We start from the raw sequence: 13,671 nt of genomic DNA on the forward strand, positions 1-13,671 counted from the left end.
CAGCTGTGGTATATGTCATCATACCACATTCCTCCTTACCTTTCTATACCAGCCTGAGTAGTCTGAAGAAGTGCATCCCTTATACAGATAACTCAACATCAAAACTGACACTCACTATCAGTACTAGTAGAAAGGAATATGTATGTCATATGTACACTGTCTGACCAAAAGTATCTGGACACTCCTGTGTAACATAGACTTGACCACCAGATCATACGAGTTGTAGACCCACCAGTATAAAAGGAGGTAGGGAGTATTTTGTTATCAGTAGACAAACAGTAACAGCAGATGGGGTTGGCCAAAATAGCTCATTTACATCAGTTGTGAACTAGTCATTGTATGCCACCTGGGTAACTAATCCATCAGGACTGAGCAAGGTGGTGAAGTGGTTAGCAGACTGAACTCACATTCAGGAGAACAACAGTTCAATCTTACATCTGGCCATCCAGATTTAGGTTTTCCATGATGTCCCTAAATCGCTTCAGGCAAATGTTGGGATCGACACATTTCTGTAATCAGTGCTAAGCGACACTTGAGATGGTGTGAAGAGTGATGTCACTGGACAATGAAGGACTGTAAATGATGGGTTTGGAGTGGCGGTTCATGCAACTGTGCTCTACCCTGTGACAATTGGTGTTTGGGCTTGGCTTGGTGAATACCCAGAGAGCATTAACTGCCATCATGTGCAGTGCCAACTGTGAAGAGTGGAAGAGCCAGCCGCTGTGGCTGAGCTGTTATAGACGCTTCAGTCTGGAACCGTGCTGCTGCTACAGTTGCAGGTTCGAATCCTGCCTCGGGCATAGATGTGTGTGATGTTCTTAATTTAGTTAGGTTTAAGTAGTTCTAAGTCTATGGGACTGATGACCTCAGATGTTAAGTCCCATTTCTGAAGAGTGGAAGAGGTGGTGTTATGGTACTGGGGTGTTTTTCACAACTAGAGTGTCGTCCCCTTATTCTGTTCAGAAAAACACTAGATTTGCAAGTGTATGAACAGAATTGTGCACTGTGTACAGCAGAGGAACAGTTTGGAGGTGATGATTGTGTATATCAGCATGACAGTGCACCTTATGATAAAGCAGCGTTTCTGAGGTTATGGTTTGTGGACAACAACATTTCTAAAATGGACTGGCCTGCTCTCCTAAACCCAATGAGACACCTTTAGGGTGAGTTACAATATCAACCTCACTCAAGGCCCCAGCATCAATCACCACTATCTTCTCAGATTTTGGCTCTTGAGGAAGAATGGGCTGCCATAGCTCTGCAAGCATCAGATTATGTGCTGCATCATCATTTTGGGAACTGCATATTTCTAATTGGTCTCTTGCAAGAGTATTAGCAGATATTTGTGGCACCTTTAGTGCTCTCTAGCTGTTTATTGGTATCAGTTTTAAAAAGAGGTTTTCCTTCCAGGGCTAGAGCAAACAAAGTTGTAAAAGGTGGAGTCTTGAAAGCTCATTTTGTTCCAGCTTAAGGAATTTTTTTGAAAACTTCCAACTCTTAGACTGTCCTTCCCTTAACAAATGTATTGTATTCTCTACTCCATACAGAATGATTCCTCTATCAGTTAAAATGCTACAGGGGAGAGTAATAGAGGCTCAGTTTCATGTCCTAAGAATCCACCTCAGCTGCAAGTAGGTCTACCTGTGTGCAGCAGTGGTACGTCTGAACATCTGGCATTTTAAGCATAAAACATGATTTGGTGTAAATACATGTATCTGAACACACTCTTTATGTGTTCTGGCAATATAAATCTATTTAAACAGTTGCTATTTTTTTCTCTTGATTGCATTAGTAATTTTCTTTATTTTTAATTGTTCATTCTTCCTGAAGATCTTTCAAATTTATATCTACAATATCACAACATCCTTACAGAAGCCGAGTGTGTTATACTGTTCACAGATTACATGATTGTATCTCAGATTGTTTTGAATAATTTTATTGCTTGTAGCAGTCTTCATCAGAAGGTTGCTTGTACATGGTCTTTTCACAGCTTTCAGGGTAATTCCTAATCTTTCCGCCCCCTTCTGAATGTAAAATTAATTTATTTATTTAGTCTGAATTCTGGTGATCCATCTTGTGAATATACCAAAGAGTATGGAATGAGTCAGTTTTACCAGTGTTGTGACTCGCCAATCATTCAAAGTGCCACCGCGCAATTACGCGCATCCTCTACGTGCGGCGCTGTCTGCCAGCCATGCAGCAGCTTCGCCACCTAAGCAGCCAGCCGAGCAGCGGACGCTAGACTGGGACTCAGCGCTCATTCGAATGCTAACGTGTACACATGTCTTACTTGTCAACTTACTCCGTGACTTATATGTGTTGTTGTGTCATTCCAAAATATGTGTGTTTAACTTGAAGTTCTAACAACCAGTACAATACATTTCTCTCAAAACTGGCTTCTCGTCTTACAATAATTGCAATAATAATAAATTATCTTGATACAATACTGTCCTGTTTTTATTTCTGGGTTTTATTTTATTTGAGGCTTGTTCAGGGGTCCCTCCTCTTAAAGTATCTACATTTAATTTGGTTTTAGTACTCTCTGGTGGGTCTGGTGGGACACCCAAGACAAATGCAAGTAAGGTCTAGCTGGTGCCCCTGCCATTAACTAATTTGCATTGGCAGTCATCTAGCCCATTGATTTGAAGTTCACATTTAGGCTGACATTCTTTTACAGACGTTTTAAACTGTATTCATGATCCAGGTGGTTCAGACAAGCTCCCTAAAACACACATAATGCTCCATTAGGATAGCAAACAGTGGTCATGGAAGCATGGTGGAGCTTACAATAATGAAGGACTGACCAATTCTCAGCTTAAGAAACATGGGTTTAGCAAAACCACACTGGAATCCATCTAATGTTGACTGATCTGCTCATATTTAGCATCACCCAGTGGATGCATAACTTAGGAATGCTAGGGATATAGCTTGTATTGAACTCACACATACCAATGAAAAAATTTCCAGTCCCTTTTTATTTAAATCAGCTTACCTGTCACAAAGGTAGAAGGTGAAACTAAGTGAAATCACAGTTGAACAAAAATGTGTATGCTCTTCATATCAATGAATAATATTTCAATATTATGTCCCACTTTTAAAGTGATTTCAGTATTTAAACATGGAATATGGCTTTAGAAAAAAAAAATAGAAAATAAAAAATTGACATCACTGAATATAGCCCTTTAAGAAAACTAGAAAGTGTCATGGCCAAACAGAATAAATTAGGAATGCACCAGAAACATTAATTACAGTATCTAAAATTACAGTATCTAAAACATACCTCTGAACTGTGAGCAGACCATTCCACTTTTTCCTTTTCATCAAGTGGGCCAAAGTAACAACCCTGAAAGAAAAGCATTTGAGCAATGATAAAATAACCTTCTGAATTATCAATGTTGCTTGTGAGCAATGTATAATAAATTTCACATTCCACACATACAAAGTACTTTTGATACATTTTTGCCCTATTGTGAATCCAACCGTGAGCATGTTAAGAGAAGGATAGTTGCTACTCACTGAATAGCAGAGATGCTGGGTCACAACATAGAGGGTGTCAGAACACACACACACACACACACACACACACACACACACACACACACACACAACCACTGTCTGTGGCTGCTGTGGCCTCAGAGAGAGAGAGAGAGAGAGAGAGAGAGAGAGAGAGAGAGAGAGAGAGAGTTATCAATGAATAAATGACTACTGGTGTATGTACAATAAAATCTTCTTGGGTTCACACCTGAGTCAATGTGTTGTTCTCTGGCAATGTTTCAGCAAGTTCCTTACTTGCCATCTTCAGGCAAAGTGTCGAGTTCACAGCTTGTTGGATCTTTATAGCCACCAGACCAAAGGCTTCTCTGCATCCTTGGCACTGGTCAGGCCAATCAGACCGAACAGAATCAGTGCAGCAGCATGTGGTGGGGGGCGGCCACAAGTGCCGGGTCCTAGTGTCTTGTCTTGGTGCAGCCTGTTTATTCCATCCGACGCCACCGACCTGCCTCAGTCAGTGTGCTCTCATCTTATTCTTGCTAAAGTTGTGTTCCACGTGGTGTTGAGTTGAAAGCCACTATCCTGGTTGACCAGGTTATCACCAACCGGTATCGCCACTGGCTCTTTAATAATAGAGTCCCAGACACCTTTCAGTCTACAAAATGTCTTCATTTCTTCAAATTGAAATGTGTGTTTTTCACTGAGTCTGTGCCCCATTACTGCAGATTTTTCATTTTGTCCAAGGTGAACACTTCTCACTTGTTCAGAGATGCAGTGTATGATGCAATGCTGCATCTGTCTAATATATTGTTTTCCACATTCACAGGGAATGCTATAGACATCCAGTGTTCTTAGACCCAAGTTGTCCTTCATTGAGCCCAGCATATTCCTGATTTTTGCTGGAGGATGGAAGATGGTTTTTATCTTATTCTTCTCCAGTAGCCTGGCAATCTTAGCCAGGAGAGGCAATGTGTACTGGAGGACTGCTAGACTTTGGTTATTTTCTCCTTCCTGAAGGCCCTCCTCCTCCTCCTCCTCCTCCTCCTCCTCCTTCTTCTTCTTCTTCTTCTTCTTGCTCATCTTGAGAGCACATCTAATCTGCATTTCAGTGTAGCCATTCATCTGAAAGGTTTTCTTGAGGTGCTTAATCTCAGTAGGAAAAACTGTCCTTGTCGCATTTGTCATGAGTTCTGCAGACAAGGGTAGTGAGCATGGATTTCCATTGTGCTGGGTGATGGCAGCTGTTGGTGTTGAGATACAGGTCTGTGTGTGTTTTCTTTCAGTAGACCTAGTGTCCCAGTCTGCTGTCTGTTTTCTTCTTTATTAGGATATTGAGGATGAGTGCATGGCAGAATAATTCCACTGTGTCTTTATCAAAATGATTCTCCAGTAGTTTCAAGGAGTCCTCTAGTGGTACCCTCATGACGGGGGATGTAACGTCACAGCTTACCATAATATAATTTTTGTCAAGATACCACTCCCTGAGTGTCTTAACAAACTCTGTGGAATTCTTGCTGTGGTAGGGGCATTTACCCCCAAGAGGCTTGAGTAGTTGTGCCAGATGTTTGGCTATTGATTGTGTCTACTATCAGGCGTAGTGGTAAATCCCTCTTTTGTATCATGGGGAGGTCGTATAAATGGCTCTGAGCACTATGGGACTTAACATCTATGGTCATCAGTCCCCGAGGCCATATAACCGTGGTTGAACTGGAGCTCTGGGGTAAAGCCTCTTTACCAAGTCGTGGTCCAGACATGAGTTGTTGAGAAGACTAATGGTCTTTCTAGTCACAGCTGTTGTAGAGTCCTTCTCCACTTTTTTGTAGGTCTAGTCCTGCAGCAATGAAATAATCTCTTCATGAGGGTACCACTAGAGGACTCCTTGAAACTAGTGGAGAATCATTTCAATGAAGGCACAGTGAAATTATTCTGCCATGCTCTCACGACCACATATTTCCAGTGTGGGGGCAAGATTTATCAACAGGTGAATGGAGTCACTATGGGATGTCCGCTGACACATGTATCACCAATCTGTATATGGAATACTTTGAGGATATCACTTTGGAAATAGCATGCCTTAAACCCAAGGCCCTTTATTGGGTACATGGATGATACTTTCATGCTCTGGCCACATGGCAAGGACACTCTAATGGAATTTCTCAATCATCTGAGCAGTATACATGAGAACATCAAGTTCAAAGTGGAAATGGAAGAAATTGGGTGCCTACTCACCTCGATATCCTAATAAAGAAGAAAATGGACAGCACACTGGGACACTCGGTCTACTGAAAGGAAACACACACAGACCTGTACCTCACTCAGCACCAACAGCTGCCATCACCCAGCACAATGGAAATCCATGCTCACTTCCCAGATTTTGCAAAGCTCATGACAAATGTGACAAGAACAGTTTTTTTACCGAGATTCAGTATCTCAAGAAGACCTTTCAGATGAATGGCTACAACAAAACACAGATTATACATGCTCTCAAGATGAGCAAGAATAATAAGAAGGAGAACCTTCAGGAAGAATAGAACAACAAAAGTCTAGCATTCCTCCCATATGCAGGGCCACCCATGGCCAAGATTGCCAGGATACTGGAAAAGAACAAGATAAAAACCATCTTCAACCCTCCAGCAAAAATCAGGAATATGCTGGACTCAATGAAGGACAACCTGGGTCTAAGAACATCAGGTGTCTACAGCATTTCCTGTGATTGTGAAAAACAATATATTGGACAGATGCAGTGTTGCATCACACAATCCATCTCTGAACATGTGGAAATCATTCACCTCAGACAGTACGAAAAATCCACGGTAGTGGAGCACAGCCTCAGTGAAGTACACACGTTTCAATTTGAAGAAACAAAGAAACTGTGCAGTTTTTGGGACTCTATTATTAAAGAGGCAGTGGAGATATCGGTAGTGACAACCTGCTCAACCAGGATAGATGCTTCCAACTCAGCACCACATGGAGCACATCTTTAGCAAAAATAAGATGAGAATGCACTGATAGATGCAGGTTGGTGGCAGTGGATGGAATAAACAGGCTGCACCGAGATGAGATGCCAGGACCTGGTGCCCGTGACTCCTCCCCCCCCCCCCCCCAACATGTGCTGCTGCGCTGATTCCTCTCATGCCTGATTGGCCCAACTGGCACTGAGGATGCAGAGAAGCCCATGGTCCAGTGGCTATAAAGATCTGGACAAGCTGTGAACCTGACACTTCGCCTGAAGATGGCAAGTAAGAAACTTGCTGAAATATTGCCGGAGAACAACACATTGCCTCTCCTGTCAACCTGAGAAGATTTTATCATAGAGATTTGTTGATAATGCCTGCAGTCTCCGAGTACTGGTGTAGTTTGTATAAATTTGAGCCAAAAGAAAGAAATACCTTGAGTTTATAAAAACAATAGTAATGAAGTTTGGCAGGTCATTAGAAGGCTGCAACACAGTCAATAGCTTAAAAAATGGCTGTACAAGGAGATAACTGGGTATGCATTATGACTACTGTGATACTGAATTCCACCTGGTGGCATTATGGGCACCTGACATGGTAAGGAAAGTATATAAGTGAAACAAAGACAAATGAGGAAACATGACATTGATTGTTATGGACCGGCACCTAGGAACAACTGTCTAGGAAATGGTGAAGCTAGTCAGCTGCTCAAGTGCATTGTCATAGTATATATGGGAAATGGTTGGAGGATGGCGAAACCACAAGCTGCTGTACATACTGCCTCATCACAGAACATGGAGAAGGCAGCTTGTCTGTTGTGTCCTGCAGGATAGGAAGTGGGAGCTGAGTGGTAAAGTGTTCACTTTGCACGTGAAAAACCCCAGTATCTGTGCCAGATCAGATCACAGAGTACAATGTTGGTGCAGGCACTAATGTTTTGGAGCACACTATTCAGTGCACATTGTTTAATATGGGCCTCACAGCAAGCAACCCCTATGTGTTCCCTCGTTGACCCAGTGACACTGTCAGTTATGAATGCAGTGGGCACAAGATCATTGAGATTTGACCATGGATCAAAGGAAACATGACACTTGGTCAGATGAACCAAATTTCTTATTATACCAGGTTGGTGGTCATGTCCAGATATCCAGTCATTCAGGCAAATGGCAGCTCAGAAAATGTACCATACCATGGATGCAGGATGGTGGGGCCAGCATTATAATAAGGGGGGGGGGGGGGGGGGGTCATTCATCCAAGCATCCAATGGACCAAAAATAGTAATTGAAGGCAACATGATAGATGTAGACTACATGAACATCATTGTCAACTGCCTGCATCCTTTCATTCCTCAAATCTTCCCCAATGTCAATGGCATCTTCCAGCAGGAAGACACAAGTCCAGAATCATGATACTGTGGTTCATCAAGCATGATAATGAACTCATGTTGATGCCTTGCCAACCAAATTTGCCTTATCTGACCCTGATGGAACACATCTGGAATGCTCTAGCGTAAGCAGTTCCACACGCACAAACCATCAGTTTTACAGTAATTTACAGTAATGAAATGACCTGTGCATAGACAGCTGGTGTCTTATACCTCTGGACATCTACCAAGGACTTGTTGAATCCATACCACATAGAATCACTGCTGCACTTGTTCCAAAGTTGGACGAACAAGCTATTAAGTGAGCATTCATAATAGTTTGGTTGATCAGTGTACATAAAATGAATTAAATGGACTAAAGTGAAATTAATGGATCGGTGATGATGAAATTTGTGAAGCTGCATGAAATAATATCAGTGCAAATCATTCAGGCATTCTACATCTCCATTTATTTCATTACAGTGCATTTCTATATATATATATATATATATATATATATATATATATATATATATATATATATATATATATATATATAGAAGAATAAGATAAAAACCATCTTCCATCCTCCAGCAAAAATCAGGAATATGCTGGGCTCAATGAAGGACAACTTGGGTCTAAGAACACTGGATGTCTATAGCATTCCCTGTGAATGTGGAAAACAATATATTAGACAGATGCAGCATTGCATATATATATATATATATCCCTTGTGACAGGGAAAGCTATCGTCCCCCACTGACTCCACTCACCCAGTGGTGCTTTCCCACATACCTAGTGTTTGTAAATCATCATCATAGGTGAAAAAATGAATGAATGGCAATGAAAGTCTGAGTTAAGTCAGGAAGTATGCTCAGACAGCATAATATATATTAGACTGTTTAAGGACATTATAAAAACAGTCACTAGTAACATCATAGATCAAAAAACAGATCATCAAATGCACCAGATGCTCCTATTTAAGGGGTTAACATATTTAACAGTATCAATATTGTTAGAATATCTATCAGTGTTGACTGCTTGCAAGAAATGTTAACAACTTCTAAATGCTGCATGAATGGCTATCATATGGTAATAGAATGATCATGCATATTTAATTCATCAATTTTTTCAAACTCTACATGGAAAGGCAGTTACTAAGCTAACTGAAAAGACATGTCATATAGCAATTTCACTGCAACTGTTGTCTGACTTTTATAGTGGCACGATCACCAACTGATGGTTCACCCATACAATGAACACTGCCAAATTATATCCAAATGCAAGTTTGTTAACGTTGTTGAAGACCATGTTGCTTAGCATAACATTGCCAATTCCAGAGGATGATTCACAACCAAAGTCACATGCATCATCTCTACAGAACATACACTATTATCAAATCGTGTTGCTAATAAGACAAGCCAAGAGACATGGAAAGTTAATTTGACTGTGGACACTATGCTTGAGATAGAGAGTTGTTGCCTATATGATGTAAGACATTGAGCCGATACACTTAAATCCAATGTTCTTATCTGGATATTCAATGTTGTTAATTAAGCTGGACTGTAAATGCAGCACTTGAAATAATATTTTGCGTCATATAGACTGAGATAAGTGGTAATCCTAAATTACTTAAAAAAATTGCTCAAGGGCTTTGTGCAGGCATTTTCTGGGACAAATGAGATCAGAATTACTACTACTCATTCAATAGAACTCAGCACATTGAAAGTGCTGCAGATCATGTCAACAGTACAGAATTTAACATTTAATTCATAACAGAGATGCAGGTCTTAAATTTTTTTGTATACAGCAGACATTATTCTGAAACAATTGCAGTCTCCTACATAAAAATCATCTCTTCATATATACATTGAGGTAGAAATATTACTGTACCAAGTGTTTCATTTACATAACTGTCACAGTTGTAATCACATTAAAGGAAATTAAGATTAGAAACAGTTTTACAGATTTTATTTTATACATTCTGTATAATATTACAAACCTGAATGTCCACATCATCTTCCTCTTCAACATCTTCAATCAGTTCACCATGAGCACAACTGTAGGCAACACAGTATTTTGAACGCCTTTGTGGTGAAGGTGAGGAATCAGGAGAGCCAAGTCGTGACCTCGACCTTGGCCAGTAGTAATTGTACAGTTTATAACAGACTAAGCTCCCAACGCCCAACAGCAGAATGACACCGCTTGCTTTCACTGTAAGAGACAAAGAACCTTCATAAGACACAAGATATGTGAAGAAGGATGGGAAGAGAAAATTTTACATTTGCATCAGAGCAACTGTTCAATGCAGCAATAGCCAGTCTCAGTACAGTGAAGGATGTATCATTTTTTCCTGCACTGTCTCGGATATCTCGGTTGTCCATTGTATAATCCCTACTGACCAAGACCTCTTCAGCTACTGCTGGAGTTCCATACACTATTGAACGCATATAACCCTGTAGGAGGAAATGCAAAGGAGTGAGGTCCAGTAATCATGCTGATTATGGTACCTTAACTCCACCTCCCCCTCCCCCAAACCCCTTCTCCCCTGCCTTCCAATCCATTGATGAGGACATCTGTTGTTCAGGACTTCACGGACGTTAATATCTAAGTAGCATGGTGCACTGTAGTGTTGAAACCTTATTCATTTGTGGACAGCTAGAGGCACTGTGGTATCACATCTCAAATGAGCATCAAGCAACTTACCCTACTCAAATGAGGTGGCAGGAAATAAGGTTCTACCAGCTGATCTTGTACTGTTCCAGATCACAAGCTGATAAAACATAAATGCTGATGATCTGACATGGATGTGGGGTACAGATTTTCACCACTCCAGACACAGAAGTTACATGCGCTGAGCCTGACAGTCATATCTTTGAACTTTTACTATGAATTTAATTTGTTTCTATAAAGTAAACATAAAATAAAAAATAATTGCATAGCATTGTTGGATGGGATATCCAGAGGAATAAGTTCAGTCATCTAACCAGAAAAGGGTTTCGCCCTCAGCACACAGTGGCTCCTTTCCTTATGGTGTCTTAGAGTTGTGTCTATCTGTTAAGTGTAGTTGGCTGTAATGGGTGTGTGTATAGTGAAATATCCTGCTTGTGTTATATGATGACAAAAGAAGGGAAAGGGTGGAACCCAATGCTGGCCTACTTCTTTTGAACCAGCACAGAGCTTAAGTCCACATTTGATGAATGGATCACCACAACATTAGTATATGCCCTCACTCAGTGAGACACTGTGAGAAGTTTGGCATTTAATTCAGGTGAATTAATTAATTTATTAATTATTAATTAATAAATTAATGGATTATTTAATTCTGGTGAACAGCAAAATACTGATGATGAAAATTTCATCCACAACTGTGTATTAGTTGCCTCAGTTATGGAGACAGATATGTTGCCATTAGGGGTAATTATTTTACGTCGGTAAAAAGCTAAACATTCATTCATGAGTATTAATTCTTTATCTCACAGTTATCAATTTGCGATCCTCTTCTGTCTGTGTAATTTTGACCCCAATAATTTACGAGATCAAAAGGGTGTTGTCACTGGGCACTACTAGCTAGTCATGGAGGGAATGTCAGAAATGGCACAGAACTCTTTGAGAACTGATTATCTGGTAAGTTATTCTTTTAAGTAAAGTACAGGGCTTACAATATTGCCTGTAATTTGGGCATCTTTGCCAAAGGATCTTCGAAAAGAAGATCATGTGATAGTAGTAGGAGTGGGGTGATATGCCCTGGATGATGCATTATGTGTAAAGTGTTAATGCATGGCTTGGAAAATCACTCAGGGGAGAAAGACTCCCTCATGCACATTAGGGTTTGCATCTGAGTGCTTCTGGTAAGAGACAAATTACACAGATAATTGCCATAATCACCCAGTCTGACAAAAGCAGTATCCATTCAGTCCTAGAGATTTCCAATGTGTTCTCTAAGTGGAGCTTAAGAATATTCATAGTTTCTACCATAAAAGACAGTCTCCAAGTTTTCTAAGCAGATTCTTGCACGATATGAGGCATCTTTGTTTGACAATCTGCCTGTGGTTTCAAGGCTTTTTTACACTCTCCTCCTAGTTAAAAAAGTCCATTTACAATTTACACTCCCTCCTTTGTTATGCTATATGTCTCCTGTTAGTCTGATGTCATCTGAGCAGTATTCATGTATGTACTATACAGCTTCCCATTATCCTATTAATGAACTGTAGCCTGTGAATTTACCAGGACACATATCTACACATCGTGAAACAAGTCTGCCAGATAACTGGTGGAATTGTTTCATGTCATTAAGCACTGGTTGAGTAATTAAATCGTCCATAACATAAATATTTAATTGCTTTCTCATTAGCATTTCATGTGGTTTCGTACCGACTGTGAGGAAATTCTTTCTTTTCAACCTGGCCAAAAACATTTGGGGTTTCTCCTGTTGCCCACTCACAAAAACATATATTACACCAATGAAGTCTCATGGTTGGAGATGCCTTTGAAGTCGAGTGTCTCCTAGAGTTTTGGGCAGTCTGAGCTACTCCCTAACATGTTCTATTTGGGACAGATCTGGGGATCTTGCTGGCCATGGGAATATCTGAGCATCATGCACTCAGTTTACAGAGATACATGTTGTATAGAAGAGCATTACCCTGTTGAAATACCACCAGGGTACTGCTGCATGACAGGTAACACACGAGGACACAGGATGACTGTGATGTGCCATTGTGCTGCCAGAGTTCTCTCAATCACGACCAGACATTACCTGAAGTCACACCCAATGGCTCCCTGCTCTATGATGTCAGGAGTAAAACTCCTGTGCCTCTCCAAAACATTAGAAGAATGGGACCTCTCCCAAAGTCGCTGGCATACTCGCTGACGATGGTCATCCAGGGTAGTGCAGACCATAATGCACCACTGAACACAATGTGAAGTTATTCTCCGATCCCACTCACAGCACCACCCCAAACACAGCTGTTTGGGTTGTCGTGTTACTGATAACCTACTCACGGGACAATAATTCCCTTGTCTGGCTGCTGCTAGTCTTCGACCAATGTTGTGTGATGATACAGGATGTTGGTGGGAATCCATTACTTATTTTCAGTTGGCAGGGGCAGATGTGAAGGGGTTACAATGTGCTTGGTGCTCATTATGACTATCCTCCTTTGGAAATGTCAGATGTGGTCGACCAGAACCTTGACGTGTATGCTGCCCTCACGTTCCTACGCAGTAAAGTATCAGGCCACTGTCACCTTCGAATGCCCCACAAATCTTGACATTGTGTGATTCGAGAAACTGGCAAAATGGAGCCCCACAATGAGGCCCTTTCGAACTCTTGTCAGGTGACAATAACGCCGTCTCACATGACTATGCAACATCTTCGTGTCCTTCACAGTGATCACTCAACAACTTAAAGTGTTCACACCCCTTGTATTTTCTACCAAGCCTGGTTACAACACAAAACATGAACAACGTTAATGCCCTCTGACGGCCGCTCTGTCTGTCACATAGAATAGCAACTCTAATCATTCACATACCCATCGATGGTGTGTATGTGTACGAGGTTAAAACTGACAGCCCTTCTTTTGTCAGGCAGCATATGTATGGATTATAATAGAAAGCCATAAAGATATATGATTTTGTCTTCAAAAGAGATTGCATATCAAATATCTGTACGATCCATAGTTCAATTTGCTATAGTATATGGGCCCTGTATCAGGTTGGAGCAACAGGGGACACTGTATACAAAGAAGGGCGATGCTAAAAGTCACAAGTTTGAAACTTCCTGGCAGATTAAAACTGTGTACCCGACCGAGACTCGAACTCGGAACCTTTGTCTTTCGCGGGCAGGTGCTCTACTATCTGAGCTAT

At 40.9% G+C, this 13,671-nt stretch overlaps 1 protein-coding gene across 1 annotated transcript in view; it reads right to left on the reverse strand.

Moving 5' to 3' along the window:
* The window catches only part of LOC126184059 (uncharacterized), a 211,081-nt gene that overhangs the window by 91,064 nt on the left and 106,346 nt on the right, over positions 1 to 13,671 (reverse strand). Inside the window, exons 2-3 of the mRNA XM_049926420.1 lie at positions 9,812 to 10,023; positions 3,281 to 3,343 (exon numbers count right to left, since the gene is read on the reverse strand). Of these exons, the coding sequence (XP_049782377.1) occupies positions 3,281 to 3,343; positions 9,812 to 10,023 (275 nt within the window). The remainder of the gene's footprint in view (positions 1 to 3,280; positions 3,344 to 9,811; positions 10,024 to 13,671) is intronic.

The sequence above is a fragment of the Schistocerca cancellata genome, chromosome 4, assembly GCF_023864275.1.
Source record: "Schistocerca cancellata isolate TAMUIC-IGC-003103 chromosome 4, iqSchCanc2.1, whole genome shotgun sequence".
NCBI classification, from domain to species: Eukaryota; Metazoa; Arthropoda; class Insecta; order Orthoptera; family Acrididae; genus Schistocerca; species Schistocerca cancellata.